The sequence below is a fragment of the Scyliorhinus torazame genome, chromosome 23 (genome assembly GCF_047496885.1).
Source record: "Scyliorhinus torazame isolate Kashiwa2021f chromosome 23, sScyTor2.1, whole genome shotgun sequence".
NCBI classification, from domain to species: Eukaryota; Metazoa; Chordata; class Chondrichthyes; order Carcharhiniformes; family Scyliorhinidae; genus Scyliorhinus; species Scyliorhinus torazame.
This window is the reverse complement of record NC_092729.1, coordinates 62,273,297-62,297,387: the sequence shown is the minus strand read 5'-3', so window position 1 is coordinate 62,297,387 and position 24,091 is coordinate 62,273,297. Positions and strand designations below refer to the sequence as shown.

General features: G+C 45.1%; 1 protein-coding gene across 1 annotated transcript; it reads left to right on the top strand.

Annotated features, from left to right (window-relative positions):
• Positions 1–688: 688 nt before the first annotated feature.
• LOC140399662 (uncharacterized) lies at positions 689–20,865 on the top strand. Its single transcript, XM_072489206.1, has 5 exons — positions 689–728; positions 7,566–7,598; positions 8,566–8,856; positions 9,818–10,150; positions 20,618–20,865. The coding sequence occupies exons 1-5, from the start codon at positions 698–700 to the stop codon at positions 20,863–20,865; spliced, it is 936 nt and encodes a 311-aa protein (XP_072345307.1). The 5' UTR covers positions 689–697.
• Positions 20,866–24,091: the final 3,226 nt, after the last annotated feature.

Genomic DNA, 24,091 nt, shown 5'->3' with positions numbered 1-24,091 from the left:
GAGGTTCGCCAGGATGTTGCCTGGTATGGAGGGTGCTAGCTATGAAGAAATGTTGAGTAGATTAAGATTGTTTTCGTTGGAAAGAAGGAGGCTGAGGGATCCTGATTGAGGTCCACAACATAATGAGAGGTATGGACAAGGTGGATAGCAATACGCTTTTTCCAAGTGTGAGGGTGTCAATTACAAGGGTTCACGATTTCAAGGTGAGAGGGGGAAAATTTAAGGGAGATGTGCGTGAAAGATTTTTACGCAGAGGGTGGTGGGTGCCTGGAACGCTTTGCCAGTGGAGGTGGTAGAGGCGGGAACGATAGCATAATTTAAGATGCATCTAGACAGATATATGAACGGGCTGGGAACAGAGGGAAGTAGATCCTTGGAAAATAGACGACAGGTTTAGATAGATGATCTGGATCGGTGTAGGCTGGGAGGGCCGAAGGGCCTGTTCCAGTGTTGACATTGTCTTTGTTCTTTGTTCTTTGAGTGATGTTGCTGACTGGAAGTTGCTGATCAAGTTGTCGCGTGTTACATGGTCAATTGGTGAATTTGGCGAAGGTGTTATCTTGTGTTAAAATCTTAGTTTCCAGGGCAACCGACTCGTCATATCCTTTAGACAAAAAAATATTAGGAATACATCTAGGAACGTCTAAGATGTAGACACTTTGGAAACCTAATCACCGTGTGTGACCCTGATTGGAAAATGTTTACGGCGTTAATATTCCTTCCAATCGGTGAGTACATATTATGCAGATTAGCTTCAACGTCCCAAGGATTGTGGTTGTAACTGAGGAACTGTGTAAAACTGAGGAACTGCATCAACAGATGTAAGCCTGCATGTATTTTTTGAATGCCCACTTCCTATATTTTGCAACTGAAAATATGAAACCGTGCAAGGAATTGTTTGCCTGATTTGCAACATAGAAGTCCTGCAGTGCAGAATGAAGCCATCGAGTTTGTAACAACCCACAGAAAGAGCACCCTACATAGGCTGACCCTACCCACCTATGGGTTAGCGTCACCGAACGGCATACCTTGGGACAAAAAGGCGGTAATCAATCCATCAATCCATCGATCCTGCAGCTATTTGGACCGTGGGGTAAACCGGGGCACCGGGAGGAAACCCACGCAGACTCGGGGAGAAAGTAAAACTCCACCCAGACAGTCACCCAAGGTCGGATTAGAACCCGGGTCCCAGGCGCAGTGCTAACCACTGTGCTCTCGTGCTGCCCTCTGTTCTTAAACTATGCGAAAATGTCACAGAGCATTTTGTTAATAGTCCGATCAAGGTAGAAAGTACACAATACCAACATCTGGAGGACAGTGCGGGAATAGGGCCGTGGGGCAGTTATTCGTCATAAGGTAGAAAAGATGCGGGCGGAGGACCCTGGTGCAGGCAGTCAGCATCGCACAGAGGGACTACAGCCGGCGGGCCTTGTGCAGACAGTCAGCATCACCAGGGTCCTCCACCTGCACGACCCTCTTGGTGTTGCTGACAGCTGCGCCAGGGTCGTCAACCTACAGTCCCATCTTCGTGTTTCTGACTGCCTGCCCAGCGTCCTGAACCAACAACATCAAGTGAATCTTTCAGGTAGAGGACCATGATGCAGGCAGTCAAAGAACAAAGAAAAGTACAGCACAGGAACAGGCCCTTCGGCCCTCCAAGCCCGTGCCGACCATGCTGCCCGACTAAACTACAATCTTCTACACTTCCGGGGTCCGTACCCCTCTATCCCCATCCTATTCATGTATTTGTCAAGATGCCCCTTAAATGTCACTATCGTCCCTGCTTCCACCACCTCCTCCGGTAGCGAGTTCCAGGCACCTACAACCCTCTGTGTAAAAGACTTGCCTCGTACATCTCCTCTAAACCTTGCCCCTCGCACTTTAAACCTATGCCCCCTAGTAATTGACCCTTTTACCCTGGGGAAAAGCCTCTGACTATCCACTCTGTCTATGCCCCTCATAATTTTGTATAACTCTATCAGGTCGCCGCTCAACCTCCGTCGTTCCAGTGAGACCAAACCAAGTTTATTCAACCGCTCCACATAGCTAATGCCCTCCATACCAGGCAACATTCTGGTAAATCTCTTCGGCACCCTCTCTAAAGCCTGCACATCCTTCTGGTAGTGTGGCGACCAGAATTGAACGCTGTACTCCAAGTCAGCTACAACAAGTGGATCTTTCAGGTAGAGGACCATGATGCAGGCAGTCAGCTACACCAAGTGGATCTTCCAGGTAAAGGACACTGGTACAGGCAGTCAGCTGCACCAAGTGGATCTTTCAGGTACAGGACCCTGGTACAGGCAGTCAGCTACACCAAGTGGATTTTTCAGGTAAAGGACACTGGTACAGGCAGTCAGCTACAACAAGTGGATCTTTCAGGTAGAGGACCATGATGCAGGCAGTCAGCTACACCAAGTGGATCTTTCAGGTAAAGGACACTGGTACAGGCAGTCAGCTGCACCAAGTGGATCTTTCAGGTACAGGACCCTGGTACAGGCAGTCAGCTACACCAAGGTAAGTCGTGCAGGTGGAGGACCCTGGTACATTGCAGCCAGAAACACCAAGTGGATCTTTCAACTGGAGGGCCCTGGTGTTGGCAGTCAGCTACACCAAGTTGATCTTTCAGTTTGAGGATCCTGGTACAGGCAGTCAGCTACACTAAGTGGATCTTTCAAGTTGAGGACCCAGATTCAGGCAGTCAGCTACACCAAGTGGATCGTTCACGTGGAGGACTATGATGCAGGCAGTCAGCTACACCAAGTGGAGCTTTCAAGTAGAGGACGCTGGTATAGGCAGTCAGCTACATCAAGAGGGCCGTGCAGGTTCTGGACCCTGGTACAACAAGGGTGGTCGTGCAGGTGGAGGACTCTGATGCAGACATTCAGCTACACCAAGAGGGTCGTGCAGGTTGAGGACACTGTGCAGGCAGTCAGCTATAAGAGGGTCGTGCAGGTGGAGGACCCTGGTACAGGCAGTCAGGTACAACAAGGGTGGTCGTGCAGCTTGTGGACCCTGGTACATGCAGTCAACCACAACAAGGGTGGTCGTGCAGGTGGAGGACCCTGATGCAGGCATTCAGCTGCACCAAGGGTTGTCCTGCAGGTGGTGGATGATGATGCAGCCACTGGAGAGAAAGGCTTCTAACGAGCAGAAACTTATATCCAAGTTCTGCACACATGAGAAATGGCCTCAACGGGGACCTTGGACTCTTGTCGCATTACATTCGACACGAGGCAGCACGGTGGCATAGTTGTTAGCACAATTGGTTTACAGCGCCAGAGTCCCGGGTTCGATCCCCGGCTGGGTCACTGTCTGTGAGGAGTCTGCACGTTCTCCCCGCGTGTGCATCGGTTTCCTCCGGGTGCTCCGGTTTCCTCCCACAGTTCAAGGATGTGCAGGTTAGGTGGATTGGCCATGCTAAATTGCCCTCAGGGTCCAAAATTGCCCTTAGTGTTGGTTGAATGGGGTTACTGGGTTATGGGGATAGAGTGGTGTTTGCTTGGGTTGGGTGTTCTTTCCAAGAGCCGGTGCAGACTCGATGGGCCGAATTGCCTCCTTATGCACTACAAATTCTATGAAATTCAACCCCCACCATTTGGCCTGGTCTTGCGAAATCCTACCAACTGTCCTGGCTTTGGACAATTCACACCTCTATTTTATGTGATTATCTCTCTACAGTGGCTCCGTCTGGATCTGTAGACTTAGGTACCTGGAAAGATTCGCATGCAAAGTATCGTCTTTCATTTTTGACTTTGTCTATGTTTATGTTTGTGGAAACTACCTCTTCATTCACCTGAGGAAGGAGCAGTGCTCCGAAAGCTAGTGCTTGAAACAAACCTGTTGGCCTTTAACCTCGTGCTGTAAGACTTCTTACTGTGCTCATCCAAGTCCAACGCCGGCATTTCCACAAAGTAAATTGTGGAAGGCAGACTTTACAAATTTGGGAGATGAGCTAGCAAGAGTGTATTGGTTCCAGCTATTGGAATGTTCTCTGTAAAACTATTTCAAAGCAGTAGGAGGCATTCAGAAGTGAAATTGTACAAGTGGCAGCCCAAGCAGGTGGCCAGAAATGATGAGGGCAATTCTGCCAAACTAGAGTCATGCGGTTACCCAGACGAGCGCAAATTCGGGGTCGATTGGCTGGACGTCTGGTTCCTGATACCGATTCACCCCAACTAAATGGGTTCAAATGCCATGAATGAATTATTCATGAAGGCCTAGAATTCAGCCAATCCCCTCGTCTGAGGCGTGGCGCGCTCCTGTTCAGTCATCAGTTCTCAGCTTTCTTCGAAAAGAGGAGAGCAGTCACGGGGAATATACAAACGTTAATTTCTAATGTCAAAACGAAACAAAATGTTCGTTCATTGCGGTCACAAAATGCGCAATAGTGTGGAAAGACTGGAGCATAATAGAAAGTACTGCGGTGAAGTCAACATTTAAATTCGGAAAGGAAAGTGGCAATATAAACATTTCTGGCAGGTCGAATCAGGAGATCCGAACATGTTTTCCAGAAAATTAAGAGCAAGTGAGGGAGGTCCTCTGGATTTATATATAACTTTGGTGAGGCCATAGCTGGAGCACTATGTGTAATTGTGATCCACACATCATAGGAAGGATGTGATTGTACTGGAGGGGATGTAGAAGTGATACGCCAGGATGGTGTCTGGGAGAGAATTGTAAAGTCATGGAGAGATGTTATCCAGAGAGGCTTCGGGTATTTTCACTGGAACAGAAAAGACTGAGGGGTTACCTTGTTATGGTATCCAAGATTGTGATGGGCATGGACGGAGTAGATAGGGGGCAGGTATTCCCCTTAGTTGAAAGGCCAGTCACGAGGCGACACAGGTTCAAGGTGAGGGTCAGAAGATTTTGGGGAGATTTGAAGGAAACCTTCTTACCCAGAGGGCGGTCATGGATTGGAATTCACCTCCTGGGACGGTGATCGAGGCGCGTTGCCTTTATAAAGCATCTGGATGAGTACTTGGCATCTCGTAACATTCAATGCTATTTGCAAAGTGCTCGCAAAGGGATTAGATAGGCAGGTCACGTGTTTTCCATGTGTCGGTGCAGGTTTATTGTACTAAATGACATCTTTTGCATTGTATTATTCTGAGATTCGGTGAAAATCTAAGCACGTTAGCGGCCCAATCCATTCATGTTTAGGTCAATCGGCCTTACTAAATTGCCACTTAGTGTCCAGAGAAATGTAAATTACGTGGCTTTGTCATGTCAAATTATCCCTCACGGTCCAAAGATTAGCTGGGGCTGTGGGGATATGGTGGGGAAGTGGGCCTTTGTTGGTGCTCTTTCAGAACGTCGGTACAGACTCCGTAGACAGAATGGCCTTCCGCACAACAGGACCCTATGTCTCGATGACACCCCTCTGTTTCTATTGGGGTAAAGCAGGATTGGGCTATTATTTTGGAGGATCTGCCATGATCATAATGGATGTTGGACCAGACTCGAAGGAGCGAATAACTTCCTCCTGCTACTGTTTTCTATGTTTCTAAGTGCAGAGCCCCCTATTTTGTTGCTGCTTTCAGGCATTCGTCCATCTCGAGTCTTCTGATGTGTCCCAACCAGAGCAGCACACAACGTCACTGGGAATAGAGATGAGCTACTTGCCAGACTGCTCCAATGACGTGTGTCACATAAATCTGGGTCTGAGGTTTTAGCATGGAGGCTGCAAACCTTTACAGTCATGAACCCCCCCCCCGCAACCCCATTCAGACTGAAAAAGTGGCGTAGAATTATTAAATCTTGATGTCAATGGACGTATTTATCATTAGATTAAGACCGATCGTATCTTCCTGATCTTCCAATTTTCCAAGATTGACACAGCACGGTAGCATTGTGGATAGCACAAGTGCTTCACAGCTCCAGGGTCCCAGGTTCGATTCCGGCTTGGGTCACTGTCTGTGCAGAGTCTGCACATCCTCCCCGTGTGTGCGCGGGTTTCCTCCGGGTGCTCCGGTTTCCTCCCACAGTCCAAAGATGTGCAGGTTATGTGGATTGGCCATGATAAATTGCCCTTAGTGTCCAAAATTGCCCATAGTGTTGGGTGGGGTTACTGGGTTATGGGGATAGGGTGGAGGTGTTGACCTTGGGTAGGGTGCTCTTTCCAAGAGCCGGTGCAGACTCGATGGGCCGAATGGCCTCCTTCTGCACTGTAAATTCTATGATCTATGAACTCCCAACAACCAACTCAACCCAACCAAATCCCTACCCTGTGGAGCAAATGATCAGAATGTTCGCAATAGGAAGATAATTTGTGGTGTGGTAGATTCGATTTAGATTTATTGTCACGTCACCGAGGTACAGTGTATAGTACAGACCAGACAGTAAATAACGAGGACGAAAGCCTTAGAATCCAGGACTATATAAATGAGATGGTGAGATTGACTGTGAAAAATGGAATTTTACCCTGAGATGTGCGGGGTGCTGCATTTTGGGAGGACTAACGAGGCAAAGGAATACTGAATGAACGGCGGGAGGCTGTGCATTACAATGGAGCAGAGGTGCCTTGTGGTGCATGTCCATAGATTCTTGTAGGAAGGTGGCGAAAGCATGTGGGATGCCTCCCTGGATTGGCTCAATCATTAGATGTAAGCACATGCTTTAACAAGCACACTTCAAACCACATCTAGAGCTCTGTGCAATTTTGGCCGCCCCATTCTGTGAAGAATTTGATTGCACCTGAAACGATCCAGAGGAGATTCACCAGCAGCTTGCCTGGGCTGGAGTGTTTCAGCTATGAAGAGAGGATGGATAGTCTGTGATGGTTTTCCTAGGAGCAGAGGAGGCTGGTGGTGGATCTTGCTGAGGTGCATAAAACTATGAGGGACAGAGAGACGGTACCTCAAAAGAAACTTTTACCCTTCGCGGAGGGTAATTAACTATGTGGGGGAGGGACGCAGGTTTGAGATAAGGGGTAGGACGGTGGCGCAGTGGTTAGCATGTTTCCTCAAGGCGCCGAGGGCTCAGGTTCGCTCCCGGCTTCGAGTCATTATCCATGTAGAGTTTGCACATTCTTGCCGTGTCTGCGTGCGTCTCACCCCTGCAACCAGAACAGAATGTGCAAGGTAGGTGGATTGGCCGCGTTAAATTACCCTTTAGTTGCAAAAAAAAAAAAAATTGGTACTCTAAATCCATAGACAAAAGGACAGGGGCAGGAGATTGGAGAAGCGGTTGAGGAAGAACCATTGACCCAGCGGGTGTTGTCGATCTGGAAACCACTGCCTAAAAAGTTGGTAGAGCCGAGAGCCCACATAATTTTAAGAAGCATTTGATGAACACTTCAAACTCTACAGTCGACAAGACTACGGACACAAGGGCTGGAAAATGAGATTGGAAAGATAGGTGCATGATTGCCAGTGGAGACAGAATGACCGAAGACCACTATGTGTGCTGAAAGCTAAATGTCTCTTAAACCCCAGCGGTCTTAGGCTCTGGAAATCATTTGAGTTTCCATCTCCACATTCTGTTATTTGCAATGTGTGGAAAGAGTGCACGGAATGATGCACATTCTAGTTTTTTTTTAACATTGTCACTCCTTTTCTTTTTAGTTCATTTCGGCTGGCTTCTCGGAATGGACATATGTGAGTAACCGATTTTAAAACTGAATACAATAATTGCAGTTTCTGGGCTAACGTGTCACCATTTAACTGTTTTCAGTCTTGGTGAGGTGATTAAAACAAGTGGAAATAATCTGCTGCATAAATCAGTGTGCAACGTTCCTCAAATGCTTGAGCAATGTTTGCTGCTCTCAGACTTTCCTCCAATTGTGTATTGTGTTCGGAGCAGTGATTGCGACCTGCCCACTTCTTGTAGATTCTATTTGGCAACAACATTCAGAACTAACGACAGTGTTTAATGTTGAAACAGTTGAACGAGTTATGTTGCGGAGGAGATAGCACACCCGTTGTCAAACTCCAGGAGGGAAGTGGAAAGCAGAGATGGTATACTCGGCAGAACTCCGTTCCCACTATGTCCATCTGTTCCCAGCTCCAAGTTGCATTTTTTATCCTGCTTACATTTGTTGTGAAATTAACAATTTCTAAGTTATTGATGTGCCACGGTCAGCATCCTCATTCGCCATAATCACCCGCATTTACATTCCTTTTGTCTTTCTGTCCAGGATATCTTTGTCAATTTCCACACATGGCACGCTTCCTGTCCAGAGGTGCTGCTCCAATTCCCCCGCCCACATCTTTATACATTTGGCGCTATTTCCAGTTCTCTCCAGCTTTGACAAAGCCATCCAGACTAGAAACGTTAGCTCATGTCATTCTCAAGATGTTGGGATTGCCAACAATCTTCTGGTTTTGGAACCAGTTCTGTTGTAAGAACGTTTACGAAACTTTACTCTCTATCGTAAATAAAACACAGTACATTTATTACAGCAAAGTAGATTTATTGCAAAGTTAAAAGCTGTGATCAAGCAACATTGCAACCCTGATGTTATTTCAATGTGAGGCTATTTAATGGTTAACCAATAATGAGGTCTGCGCTGATTGGCACGCCGATTGGAGAAATGTATTCAATGTGTGATCTGTTTGACTTCAGTTGATTTACCGATGCCAGACTTAACTTCGTTCCCGCCTTACGGACACTTTTTTACCGGAGAGAATATAACTTTGAATTGTCTTTGCCAATGTCCTGCCGTAAGGATCCAATATTATCACAACCGGAATCCTGCAAATCGAAGGGATTATGACGAAGGACAGTGCAAGACGCACCTTGAATATAACGACACCGTGGTCATTGGAGGAATCTACAGTTGTGAATGCTTGGATTTCATCGAAAAGCTCTGGAGGAGGTCAAATCTGAGCAATCCCATTTCGATAAATATTGGAGGTAGCTTATCAAAATAATTTCTCTGAGCCATTAGACGACATTGCTATTGTTTAGGCATAGGGCATGCGTTCGAGCCCAAAAATATTGTATTACGACTCTGGACAGGCCGCAACGGTATCTGCGATACCATAAGGATTGTTCTATTAATTGGTAAGGCAGTGAGGAAAGGATATCTCGCTCCAGGGGGAATTTCACGGAGAGTAAGGATACGGTACATTAAAACAAACTTTATTGCGAACACAGTATTAAAATGTAATTGGCATTACAAAAGAAAATAGCTTACAACTACTCCTTAAACAATTCTAATCAATGTAGTGACACAATAACCCTTAACTGGTACCTTCACTTCCACTCAAACAGCAAAGCTATCTCAGGTCACAATCCACGTTTAAATACAGTTGGCAGACTCACAAGTATTTGCTGCATAGAGATGTCTTGAATACTCTACTTTGAGAAAGAGAGATATTTTGAGAATGCTTGAAAGAGAGAGACCTGGCACATTGTGAGAATAATGCAGGTATTTCGGCTGAGTTTCTACAGAAACATGATCAGTTCCCTTTCCTGCCAATGGCTAACGTTGGAAACCTCAACAGCTGACTACTTGGAGACCTGGCTCCTCCCATTAGCTACTTCATCTTACTCATCTGATCACAATATCTCTAATTCACGACCCTGAAAGGAACCCTCTTAATAAAATGCAGATCCATTTACCAAGCGTTTACGATGCTTTAATCGCCCCCTCTCTCCAAAAACGCCTATGCTATATTTCAAATCAGGAGTTTTAAAAACACTACTGCAACAGTGAAACACACACTAACCTATACCTTGAAGCCTTACTGCACTAACCACATAGACTAAAATGTATCTAAAATTCCAACATTCATCAACATTGTTTGCACGCAAGATTCTTTATTTGTCATTGTGCTTCAAAACGTTCCAGATTTTTATTTTCCTGTTGCAGATCGACTTTCTCAACCGACTATCAACAAATTCAAAAATTTCGCACTTACTTCAAGCGGCGAAATTGTTCTTATTTCCTGCAATGGGGACATTCGCTCCTCCGGGGGCATGTTCCACTTGTACAGAAACCGGAGCGTGGAACCTGTACAATCTCATCACATGAATGGCGATCAGCGAACTGCGATCTTCAAAGTCAACGTTACGGGAAGTGATTCTCTGGGAAGTTATGGCTGCCAGTATCAAACAGATGTTTTAGGAAACTGGACGGATTCTCCATGGAGCAAAGATGTTGTGGTGACTGAGAATGATCAGGAACTGCGTATGGCAATGCCAGGTACGTTTCTTTATCTCAATGTCTTTCCCATTGTTTCAACTGTAGTCAAATAGAAGATTGATTTAGTTTTAAAATTATCTAACTTTTACTGAATATCTGCAAGGAAGAATTGCGGGTGGGTGACTGTGTTGCCTTATCATTTGCATGCATATTTAATTGCCAGTAGCAATTTGACTCCCTCATCCGTCATCTTCAAATAATGATGGCATAGTTAATAAGGGGGGAAAAATGAGTTCAAATACAAGTCACATGCATGGCTACCAACGAGGTAGTATGGCCACCTAAAAGCAAACGTTGGAACGTGTATTGTCGTATTCAATTTATATGCCGCTAGCTTTCAGGGAATTCCTGAATTCAGCTTCCTTCGCAGTCCGACCTTGAATCGCCGCGTCATTGTTTTGAAGGTAGAGTTCAGAGCAGGTAATGACTGGATGAACCCATTCTACGCTGCTCAACGGGGAGAGATGAAACTTGCCATTTCATTTCCAGCATTGAATACATTCGGTGAATCGGCCACAATATATAAACAACAATTATTTTGAATTTAATCGGAGTTCGGCACAGTTTCCGTCGAAGAAGCGATTTATCCCTCACAAAACAATAGTAAAAACAATTGTACTCTGTTGAAACTTTGGAGATGGTGGAATGAGGTGCAGCAAACTGCGCCCACGCAAGTATATAAACGATTGAACCTTTGCCCGTTTAGCAGGGCTCTGTACTTTAGATTAGATTTTTTAAAATAGATGAATCGGATAGAAGGGGAACTCCCAATCGAGAGAAACTTACCCTGAGCTATCTCTTTCAAACTCTGGAAAATGGTAGGCCTCGATTCACAATATGGGTGACAGTCATAAAATGAGCATTCAAACAGGGAAGTCCAAATATTCGACGAACAAATTGATCTGGAAAAGCTGAAGGTTGGAGATAAAGTTTCTGGAAGGATTGCTTTACTTATGTATTATGACTGACTTTATTACTGTTCAGGGGGAATGATTTCTAAGCTAACTGAATGGTGCAGAACAGTGAATCATTGCAAATTGGGAGGAGGCCTGACCAGAGGCTGAAATGTACACTGTCAACTTAGTCTCTTGAACAGATAGGTGGCGGTCGAATTCCAATGCAGAGTCGTGTATTTTGGTTGCCAGAATATGGGCAGACGAAATAAGCTAAGAGCTGCAATGTTTGAGGCTGTGCAGGAGCAAATTAACTTGGGTGCATGAGTGTACTGATCATTGAGGTTAGCAGGAAAGTTGAGAGAAAGTATAATTTAGAGTATAGTGTTCTGGGCTTTATTACGAATGGCATAGAGTACAAGCGGAAGTGAGTTATGCGGAACGTATATAAGACTCGAGTTTGATCTCAGGTGGAATACTCTGTTGAGTTCTGTTTGCTGTCGTACGGGGACTGCAGAAGGGGTTCACAAGAATGGTTCCAGGGACAAGAAACGTCAGTTATGAGGTTAGATTGGAGGCACATTTGGAGAAAACTGTCCAAGAGGAGACTTGACTTATCTGCACAATATCAGAAGAGGGCTGGACGGATCCGATAAGTACACACAGAACCGTACATAGCAAACAGATGCAGTTGGAGGCCATTCGGCCCTTTGAACCTGTTCCATCTTTCACTGCGATCATGGCTGATCATAAATGGCGTGTCCTGATCCTACCTTCCTTCCAGAATCCTTGATCCCTTTTGTCCCAAGAGCTCTCTCTAATTCCTTCTTGAAGTTACACAACGTTTTCGCCTCGAATATTCCACAGATTGATCATGCTCTCGGTAAAGATATCTCTGCTCACCTCAGACATAAATCTGTCTGCTCAAACTATGGCCCACCAGTTTTGGGCTGCCCCACAACTGGAGCCATTGATTCTGATTCTACCCTGTCTAATCTTTAGCATTTTCTGTTTCTATAGTATGCTCCATCACTCTTCTAAGCGCCGACAATATAATACCAACTGCCTTAATCCCTCCACAACTATCATCCCAGGAATCAACCTGGTAAACTGTCGTGCACTCGCTCGATAGCAATAACATCTTCCCTCACATAAAGGCACCGCCATTGGACACAATGCTCCAAGTGTGGCCTCACCAATGCACGATACACTTACAGTAAAACATCCCTATTCCTGTACACAAATTCTCTCACTCTGAAGGCCGACATATCATGTGACTTCTTTATTGCCTGCTGTACCTGCGCGCTTACTTTTAGCGACAGTTATACGAGGAGACCAATGCCTCGCCGAGGAGTAGGTCACAAAACGAACGAGACGAGGGGGCACAGATTACAAGGCGAATCGCAGACATGGCGATTGTGAAAAACAGCATTATCAAAGAGAGTGGTTCGGGGTCTGCAATGCACTTCCTGGAAGTGTGGGGGAGGCAGGTACAATCGAAGCATTCAGAAGGCCACTGGATGGCGCTACGCATAGAAGCAATGTACAGATGTGCGGGTGAAAATCAGCGGATATGTACGGTGTGATGGTTCTAATTTAGGGGGCCGTTGTCGACACGATGGGCAAAATGGTCTTCATTTATGCCGGAAAAATTATGTGATGCTATAACATAGCAGCTAGACCACTGCAGCCACGTCAGTGTGTGAGGCAGAAATGACACCGATTGCAGTAGCGCAATCCCATCAGATTCCTGGTAAGGAAGTGAGGTATTGGAATGAAACGTTATATTTCAAGTTAAGGTCTAACAGCACGACAACCCAATTTTGCTCTGCACTAAATGCATCATCCGACGACATGTAAGTGTTTCTATATCGAGTGAGCGCAAGGCTGGTACCTACCTGTGAGAATGCTGTCCACTCAAGAACACAATGGAAATGTCTGCTGCCTTAATCACCTGATCGGCTATGCTCATCTCGGCAACCAGAGGAAAGGCGAGTAGTTTTCCAAGAAAGTGACAGTACAAAGCGTTCACGGGATAATGTGGATCAGAGTAAAATCACGGGTTTGAGAGAAAATTCAAAGTGGTGGAATTGCAATTATTCTTTCAGGAAGACCCAACGACATCTGAGATATAATGTAACAGATATTGTTTTAAATAAGCATTTGGTATCGCCACACTCGTCATAAATATATGTACAGTGCCCATTGGATTGACGGGCATGTCTATAAGCTACAGTTGTTCATCAACTCAAAATTGATCCACGTTATTTTCCATCTATTTAATACAAAGAACAAAGAACAAAGAAATATACAGCACAGGAACAGGCCCTTCGGCCCTCCAAGCCCGTGCCGACCATGCTGCCCGACTAAACTACAATCTTCTACACTTCCTGGGTCCGTATCCCTCTATTCCCATCCTAGTCATGTATTTGTCAAGATGCCCCTGAAATGTCACTATCGTCCCTGCTTCCACCAACTCCTCCGGTAGCGAGTTCCAGGCACCCACTACCCTCTGCGTAAAAAACTTGCCTCGTACATCTACTCTAAACCTTGCACCTCTCACCTTAAACCAAGCCCCCTAGTAATTGACCCCTCTACCCCGGGGAAAAGCCTCTGACTATCCACTCTGTCTATGCCCCTCATAGTTTTGTAGACATCTATTAGGTAGCCCCTCAACCTCCTTCGTTCCAGTGAGAACAAACCGAGTTTATTCAACCGCTCCTCATAGCGAATGCCCTCCATACCAGGCAACATTCTGGTAAATCTCTTCTGCACCCTCTCTAAAGCCTCCACATCCTTCTGGTAGTATGGCGACCAGAATTGAACACTATACTCCAAATGTGGCCTAACTAAGGTTCTATACAGCTGCAACATGACTTGCCAATTCTTATACTCAATGCCCCGGCCAATGTAGGCAAGCATGCCGTATGCCTTCTTGACTACCTTCTCCACCTGTGTTGCCCCTTTCAGAGATCTGTGGACCTGTACCCCTAGATCTCTTTGACTTTCAATATTCTTGAGGGTTCTACCATTCACTGTATATTCCCTACCTGCATTAGACCTTCCAAAATGAATTACCTCACATTTCTCCGGATTAAACTCCATCTGCCATCTCTCTGCCCAAGTCTCTAAACAATCTAAATCCTGCTGTATCCTCTGACAGTCCTCATCGCTATCCGCAATTCCACCAACTTTTGTGTTGTCTGCAAACTTACTAATCAGACCAGTTACATTTTCCTCCAAATCATTTATATATACTACAAACAGCAAAGGTCCCAGCACTGATCCCTGTGGAACACCACTGGTCACAGTCCTCCAATTAGAAAAGCATCCTTCCATTGCTACTCTCTGCCTTCTATGGCCTAGCCAGTTCTGTATCCACCTTGCCAGCTCACCCCTTATCCCGTGTGACTGCACCTTTTGTACTAGTCTACAATGAGGGAACTAGTCAAAGGCCTTACTGAAGTCCATATAGACAGCATCCACTGCCCTAGCTGCATCAATCATCTCAGTGACCTCCTCGAAAAACTCTATCAAGTTAGTGAGACACGACCTCCCCTTCACAAAACCATGCTGCCTCGCACTAATACGTCCATTTGCTTCCAAGTGGGCGTAGATCCTGTCTCGAAGAATTCTGCCAGTAATTTCCCTAACACTGAAGTAAGGCTCACCGGCCTGTAGTTCCCTGGATTATCCTTGCTACCCTTATTAAACAGAGGAACAACATAGGCTATTCTCCAGTCCTCCGGGACATCACCTGAAACAGTGCGGATCCAAAGATTTCTGTCAAGGCCTCAGCAATTTCCTCTCCAGCCTCCTTCAGTATTCTGGGGTAGATCCCATCAGGCCCTGTGGACTTATCTACCTTAATATTTTTTAAGACACCCAACACCTCGTCTTTTTGGATCTCAATGTGACCCAGGCTCTCTACACACCCTTCTCCAGACTCAACATCTACCAATGTCTTCTCTTTGGTGAATACGGATGCAAAGTATTCATTTAGTATCTCGCCCATTTCCTCTGGCTCCACACATATATTCCCTTGCCTATCCTTCAGTGGGCCAACCCTTTCCCTGGCTACCCTCTTGCTTTTTATGTACGTGTAAAAAGCCTTGGGATTTTCCTTAACCCTATTTGCCAATGACTTTTCGTGACCCCCTTCGAGCCCTCCTGACTCCTTGCATAAGTTCCTTCCTACTTTCCTTATATTCCACGCAGGCTTCGTCTGTTCCCAGTCTTTTAGCCCAGACAAATGCCTTCTTTTTCTTTTTGACGAGGCCTACAACATCTCTCGTTATCCAAGGTTCCCGAAAATTGCCGTATTTATCCTGCTTCCTCACAGGAACATGCCGGTCCTGAATTCCTTTCAACTGACACTTGAAAGCCTCCCACATGTCAGATGTTGATTTGCCCTCAAACATCCGCCCCCAATCTATGTTCTTCAGTTCCCGCCTAATATTGTTATAATTAGCCTTCCCCCAATTTAGCACATTCATCCTAGGACCACTCTTATCCTTGTCCACCAGCACTTTAAAACTTACTGAATTGTGGTCACTGTTACCGAAATGCTCCCCTACTGAAACATCTACCACTTGGCCGGCCTCATTCCACAATACCAGGTCCAGTACCGCCCCTTCCCTAGTTGGACTGTCTACATATTGTTTTAAGAAGCCCTCCTGGATGCTCCTTACAAACTCCGCCCCGTCTAAGCCCCTGGCACTAAGTGAGTCCCAGTCAATATTGGGAAGTTGAAGTCTCCCATCACCACAACCCTGTTGTTTTTACTCTTTTCCTAAATCTGTCTAACTATCTGCTTCTCTATCTCCCGCTGGCTGTTGGGAGGTCTGTAGTATACCCCCAACATTGTGACTGCACCCTTCTTATTCCTGATCTCTACCCATATAGCCATATACCCACACCGTCGGCTGAATCCCGGGGCGTTGGTGCACTTCCGGCGCACCGGAGAATGCCGCCAGTGCGAATGGATGGAGCACCCCTAATCCCAGCCATCTTCTGTGTTTTACACCGACAATTGCAGATAGAAAGAAGGAAGTTCATTGAGAAAGAGATTTTTCTAAATAATAATCCTAACTAACGTTCCAGAGCATTCCGTTGCCCAGATTTCATTCTGTCAGATAGTCAGTGGTCACTTCCAGATGCTTCCCGCTACTGACATCCAGCAAATAACCCTGCACCATTGAACCGAGCGTTCAACCACGCTGAGTATGACACAATCAATTCGGTACACCTCTTGTTTTTCATACAGTTGAACTGTCAGTAGCTTTACAATGCCTGAAATAGATGAGGGAATCGATGTGTCAGCGGTACTCCCATTGTCCGGGGATGGCTGGGACAAAAGAAAATAAACCCTTTTTATTATCATTTCATAGACATCCCTCACACCTCGGTGCCCTTGGTGAGGCATTGCCTGAGTGCCTTGTTGCTCGTTGGTATGGTGCTAATCATCGTTGAACACAAAGTAAACGACTTATCACAAAAAGGTACGAGTATGAACTCATTCTGCTGCCCTCTACAAAATCAGTAATGTCTATGCAAATACTCAATAGCATTCAGTCATGCAGAATGTACAACACAGACGGTCAGCCGGCCACCCAACTTAATGCCCTGTTGACTTTCTTCTCTGGTTCAGGGGTGGAACCTGCACCTACCGTGCATATTGAGGCTATTCTTACCACCGAGTGTGCACCGACATTCTGAAAGAGCAACTACCAAGACCAACTTCCCCAGCGCATCCGCCTAACGTGCACGCCTCGGGACACTAAGGGACAATTTAGCATAACCCATCCACCTAACCTGCACATCGTCCGACGATAAGGGGCATATTAGCATGGCCAGTCCACCTAACCTGCACATCCTGGGACCCTCAGGGGCAAATTAGAATGACCAGCCACTTAACCTGCACATCCTGGGGCCCCCAGAGACAATTTAGCATGGGCAATCCAATTACCCTCTAGGTGACTCCCGGAATCTGACACTTCTTCATTGAAGATTCTTTTGTTTTTCTGCGTCCGCAGATAGTTCAGGCAGTGTCTTTTTCACCGCCCCCCCCCCCCGCTCCGTCCGCGCCAATACCCGACACCCTCCACCCCCAAGCACCCTCCTTTCTCCTCTCTCCCCACCACACCCCCTTCTTTTCCTTTCTATTTGTACAGAGGCGAGGGTATCTGGTCTCGAGCGCAAAGTTTAGTGCGTGTACCATTTGTTTTTGTAGATATGTGTTGTGGACTGTTTTATTAATCAGAGTATCACATCCCCCCCCCCTCCCCGTACGTTGGTACTGAGGGGAGCGTTCCCTCTTTCTCTTTCAATACAATATTAGTGTTTGTACCGTTTGGCCTTGTATATATTTTTTACTGTTTTAATGAAAATATATCGCCATTCCAACTAACCTGCACATCGTGGAACACTAAGTGTCAATTTAGCATTGCCAATCCAGCTACCCTGCACCTTGGGGCGCTCAGTGGCAATTCAGCTGGGGGACTCCCGGAATCTGGGACATCATAAATTAGTTTGTTTTTCTGCCTCCGTAGATAGTTCAGGCAGTGGCCCATTGGGGGCTCTCCACCACCCTCTTTGCCCCCTGTCTTTCCCTTATGTTCGTACAGAGCGAGGTATCTGTTCTCTCCAGCGGAACGTTTAGTGCTTGAGAGGTTTGTTTTGTACATCTGTATTGTGAACTGTTTTAATAATCAGAGTATCCTACACCCTCCCCTCCTCGTACGTTGGTACAGAGGGGAGTGTACCCTCTTTCTCCAATACAAAATTAGTGTTTGTACCGTTTGGCCTTGTATACATTTTTTTCCTGTTTTAATAAAAAGAAATGGCAAGTCAACCTTACCTGCACAGGTGTGGACTGTTGCCTGTAACCGGACACACGGAGGCAACCCGCGAAGACACGGGCCGAAGCACAAAATCCACACGGTCACCCAGAGTGGGAATTGAACCCAACAAAGTGAGGCAGCGGTACTAACCCAATTTGCGACTGTGCCGCTCATTCTCACCTGAATGCAAACCTATTCCTCTGGTTCTACTATTGGAATAGTAATGGGCTCTCAAGAAATTTCTCAATTGCTTTGAAAGGCAATTATTTCAGTCTGTTCATCTTTTCATGTTTGGCATAGACTTCCAATTCTTCAATGATACTCTTTCTCCTACACTTTGGATAAGGCCTGTCCCTATTTCTATAACATGCGAACTGAAAATGCCCAAAGTGTGGCTCCACCCGGCTTCCATATAATTTGTCTATTATTTCTGTGCGTTTCAATGCACTCCATCGACACTGAAACCAAAGTTTGTTAATTAATTTATTGTGCCTTCTGGATCTCACTGAATTGGACCAGTCAGTTGTTTTTGTATCCTTGCTCCGGGATTCCATCTTTCCTTGTTCCTTTTTTAAATTGTCATGTAATTTGAATTCTATTTTACTGAACAATACGAATTTCGTCAACAGTATCTGTGCAATATTTTATTTCCATGCCAATTCTTAAGTAGCTCTTATGGATTATGATTCAACAAATGCAATCATCCTTTCAAATGATGCCATTTCACCAACATTCTTTTCATCACTGAATTTACAAATTGTGTTTTGATTCAAAATAAGGCCATGAGACGTCGGACCAGAGGTAGGCCGTAGGGCCCACCGAGATAGCTCCGCCACTTATTGAGATAATGGCTGCCCAGAATTTATTATCCTCAACTCCACGTTTCCGCCTTATCTCCATTATCCACGATTCCCTTTCAGATTAAAAATGTGCCGATCTCAGCGTTGAACACAGTTAACTACCCAGCCTCTACAGCTCTCTGTGGTAAAGAACTCCACAGATTCACTGCCCTCTGTGAGAATATATTGCTGCTCATCTCTGTTCCAATTGGGCGCCAAGTTACTCAGAGATTATGCCTTCAAGTCTTAGTCAAGAGCAAATATTCTCTCAGCAGATACCCTGTCAAACCCCCTGATAATCCAATATGTCGCAATAAGGTCGCCTCTCATTCTTCTTCCCTCCATTGAATACAGGCCCTCTCCTTATGGGAAACCACTCCATACCCGGGATTGTTGTCAGAAATTGACAGGTCGTGTGCTAGCAATGCAAGTCATAAGTTCTTGGCCTCAAATCACCCTCCCTCCTGGTTCTCCACATCCACTTAACCCTGTGTGCTATCAATCAGGAATATATCGACATCCATCTAGAAACTATTTAATAACACAGACTACACCGCACTATGAGCAACGAGTTCCACAAATTCCCATCCTCTGCGAGAAGTTATTCCTCCTCTTCTAACTATAAATCTACCACCTCACAACCTATATCTGTGACCCCGCGTTGCAAATTTCCCCCCAGGGGGAACAATTTGACGACATTGATTTCATTCATCCCTCCTAATATTTTGTAGACCTCCATCGGCTCTCTGTTATTCTTATGAGCGCCAGCGAGTAGATGCGTAACTTGATTCCTATAGGGCTTACCAACAGACATGGCAAAGGCAGTTTCCGAAATGATGATGAGGCTAATAACTAATGCCCAACATCTCAGAATGTGTGTCGACCATTCAGGTACGAGATGAGGGGACATTCAATGACCCAAGCGGCATATACGTCAGGGAATACAGGTGTGATAGTCTCGGCGACAATCTATTGACCAATCAGGTTGCCCATGCGAAAAGTGGGGTTGAACCGCAATATTGAACACCTGCATTTCCTGTAATGTCAGAACAACGTTGCTGTCAAACTGACTGCAGGATTTAGATTAGGATTAGCTTTTATTTAACTGTAATGCACTACGCCGAATGTTGGTGACGGGACAGAATAGTGAAGGTCCGCTTTCAATATGGGAAGTCACTTTCCAGATTGTATGAAATGACATTGTCCTCCTGGTCACATGTTTTATGATGAGACGGATTGTCCAGTGATGCATTTCCCTTATCTCCATTCTCATTTTCCCAATAGCAGACGTAGTTGAAATCCTGACGATGTTGAATGTCTTGCGCATTCCAAGTTGGAAGGCCGACCTGTACCATTTACATGAAACCTGTTTTCCTTTTTTTAAATGTCCACTCTATTTCCTGTTCAATCGCAATTGGGTAGTTCAGCACCTTGTCATTACGTTCACTCAGTGCTCAGGTTTTCAGAACGCTCCCTTCAAGTATTGGTTCTATTTGCGTGCGTATCCATGAACATATGTATGTACACACATATATTATAAATATATACATGTGTGTGTCTGTTCTGTGTGTGTGTGCTGCGTACATGGGTATGTATGCGTATGAGCACGTTGTATGTGTCTATGTGTTTGCTATATTTGCGTGCACAGGTGTGAGGTGTATGTTCTGTGTGGGTATGGGTACATGGTTTTGTGCGTAGGTGTGCGCGCTAAATATGTGTGTGAATGTGTGTGTAGATGTATACGTGTGTTTGTGTGTGTGTATGTGTGTGCCATGTGTGCGTGCGTATGTTTGTGTGCGTGCATGTACGTTTTTTTGTATGCACACATGTTTGTGCATATGTGTGGGTGCTTCTGCGTGTAAATGTGTGCATTCGTGTGTGTGCGTGCTTCAGTGTATGTTTCTGTCAATCTGTATGACACTTTCTATGAAGAAGTTCAGGATCATTTTTCGCTTCCGAGAACGGGGTTTGGCAAAACCCCGGAAGATGAGCGAGACGTGCTCCTCATTCAGAGGACACATTCAGAATGTGAGGAAAAGTTACACAGGACAGGAAAACACCTTGCTCATCTCAATTGTTATATTCTAACACATGACAGTGAATTCATGTTTTGTTATTGCTTCCAGGAAGAATACCATTGAACACAATAGGCTCTGCGGTGTTTTGCAACAGGGACAAATCAGTCCATATAATCACTTGGTTAATTCGCTGTTTCAAGAGTGGCTTCTGCATCGGGCATGTTGCAAATGTGTGCAATTTAAGCATTTGTTTCTGAGTGCTTTATAACAGCTGCTGGAAGATGTCTCCGCTTTTAAAGTGCTGTCTCATAGAACCATAGAAATCACAGTGCAGAGGGAGGCCATTCGGCACATCTAATCTGCACAGGCCCTTGGAAAGAGCACCCTACTTATACCCACTCATCCACCTTACACCCGTAACCCATTAGCCCCTAAACCGTTTTGGACACGAAGAGCAATTTATCATGGCCAGACATAGCGCCAGACATGGTGCGGAAGGAGGATCTGTGATATTTATACCTGGTTGTGAGAGGAAGAGACGATGTGAGTGCAAAGGTTCAAGGGCAGGAGGGGAGAAGAAGTGGGGACCGAGGTATTTTTAGGGGATAGAGTAAGATATAGTACTGGGTTAATGCCGAGTCCTCATTTGCGAGGCCGCACGGTGGCACGATGGTAAGCATTGCTTCCGCACAGCGCCAAAGAATCAAATTCAATTCACACTTCCGGTCACTGTCTGTGCGGAGTCTGCACGTTCTCCCCGTGTCTGCGTGGCTTTCCTCCGGGTGCACGGTTTTTTCCCACAGTCCATAGATTTGCAGGTTAGGTGGATTGGCCATGTTAAATCTCGCTTGGTCTCTAATATGCTTACGTGGGGATATTGGGTTGCGGGGATAGGGGACTTAGGCAGCGTGCACTTTGAAATGATCCATGCACACTCGATGTTCCGAATGGCCTCCTTCTGGACTGCAGTGAGTCTCTTCTATTCTATGATGTTCAATCTAAGGTGGTGCATAGGGAACATATAACATATGCTCTAATGAGGATGATCTTTCCAGGGATTGAACATCCCAATTAGAAGTGTGGGCGGATTCCGGCGAACCACGTCCAACGTGTAGAAGATTGTAGTTTAGTCGGGCAGCATGTTCGGCACGGGCTTGGAGGGCCGAAGGGCCTGTTCCTGTGCTGTACATTTCTTTGTTTGTCTTTGTCTTTGTTGTCTGAGATGTGAGAAAATGGAGATTATGGGGTAATATGTTCCAGACGATGTGCAATGGCTGGGTTAGCACAGTGGGATAAACAGCTGGCTTGTAATGCAGAACAAGGCCAGCAGCGCGAGTTCAATTCCCGCACACGGCCTCCCCGAGCAGGTGACGGAATGTCGCGACTCGGGGGTTTTATAGTAACGTCATTGAAGCCTACTTGTGACAATAAATTATTGTTATTATTAATTATTGTTTTTGTGGGTGTTTTTTGCAACACAATCTTGTTTGTGTTTGCAATAAAATATATGTTTTAACATGGTCACTGTAATCATTCTGGAGGATGAGGTCCAAATTAGTTAATCAGAAAACGTGGAAAATAATCGAAATGGTTCTGGTCGCTTTGTCAATGAAACATGTTTCAGTCCTGTCAGGGGAATGTTTGGCTGAGAAAAAGGCCATATCGGAGCTTTAAAAAAGCTCATCATCCTTATATTGACATCTAGTTCCGGAAATGCAGGTAGAGTTAATTGTTTGAGTGCAGCTGATAGTTTTATGATCATAATTTTTAGACGATACGTGAAGTTATAGAATGGAAGAAACTATAAAACTTGTTGAATTGGATGCAGAGTTTAATTCCTGGAATCTGCAAACCCTCCAATAACGGCTTTCAGAGATCATTTTATATTCTGGAAGTACGAATTAAATTAGTTTAAACATACTCAGTAGGCCGCGAAAAGCTATTAAAGCAGCTCAGCATAATCAAGCTGACGGTTAAAACGTTCAGACCTACACTCTCGAGAGTTTAGAAGAACGAGGGAACATTAAACTAAGGAATATAACATGATTATAATCTTTAATTGCCACAAGTAGGCTGATATTGTGAAAAGGGGATTTTTGGACAAAGTTGAAAATAAACCATATTGCATAACTCAGATAGTTTAGAACCAAACTATTATGTTCATGCACTTGCGCTGTTGCAGCCATAGAAGACAGTTTGAGTTGTGTTAAATCTTGTGGTGCAGTGCTAAAGGTTAAAATACGATGTACAGATTAATCAGGAAATGACGATGCTTTCGAACAGTGGAGGATCAACATGTAATCTCGCCTTTGCTCACGTGTCATCAATCAATTCTTTTTCTTTTTAGTGTTGTTTAATTGAGAGTAATGATGGCAGTTAAAGGTATTTTATTCAATGTATTGGTTCGCATTGCTTAAGCGAAAATTACAAGTTATATTATTCTGTCATGTTAAAGACATTTTGATGCTGTATTGTAATAAAGTTTGTTTTCATATACCATATCTCTATTTGTTGATGCATTTATTACCGGAGTGAGGTATCCTTTACTCACAGTCTTACGAAATTGAAATCCAACACTGGGGTTTCTCTGCAGTATCTTCGCCACTGCTGGGATCTGGTGATGGGATCGGAATGGGCGGAAAAGGTTGACCCTGAAATAAAACTTCCAACTGAGTGAAGGCCGATATTAATAAAGATTTTAATTAGACTGGGAGTCGACAATTTTAGCTCAATCTGTGGCAGACAGTGGGAAGTATTCAAGAAGGAAATAGGGAGAGTACGTGACAAACGTGTTCTAATCAAGAAAAAGGGTTTGTACAATAAGTCATGTTGGATAGCCCTGGATATCGAGGCATATACAGAATTGGATAAGGAGAACAGGTGAGGCATATGACAAATATTGAGGACTCAAAACTTAGGAGAACTAGAGTCGTATACAATTTGCAAAAGTTAACTTTAAAACGAAACTAGGAGTGAAAAGGAGCAATGAAAGGATACTGGCAGGGAACATAAGGAAACATTCTAGCTTGTTTTACAAGTCTATTAAGGGTAAAAGGAGATAGGAGGGTCCATTAAGAACCACAGGGGGAAATCAGTGCATGGAGCGTGCTCAATGAATACTTTGTTTCGCTGTTCACTGGCAAGAGGGCCGTGTCATTATAGAAATCGGAGAGGACTGTGATCAAACTAAATAGATTAACCGAGACATAGAGGAGTTTCTGAGTTGTCTGTCATGCTTAAAAGCAGGCCAATCTCCAGGGACAGATAAAATGTATTGCAAGCTGTTGAGTGAGGCGAGGGAGGAAATAGCAAGGGCGCTGGCAATAACCTTCAATTCTATCTTGCCACA

Bases quoted from the DNA above. Each gene is read 5' to 3' on its own strand.
- LOC140399662 (XM_072489206.1), top strand. From the start codon at position 698: ATGTTTACGGCGTTAATATTCCTTCCAATCG. The intron at 7,599-8,565 runs GTGAGTAACCGA...GTTTGACTTCAG, and splicing joins GCTTCTCGGAATGGACATAT to TTGATTTACCGATGCCAGAC. The intron at 10,151-20,617 runs GTACGTTTCTTT...TGCGTGCTTCAG, and splicing joins ACTGCGTATGGCAATGCCAG to TGTATGTTTCTGTCAATCTG.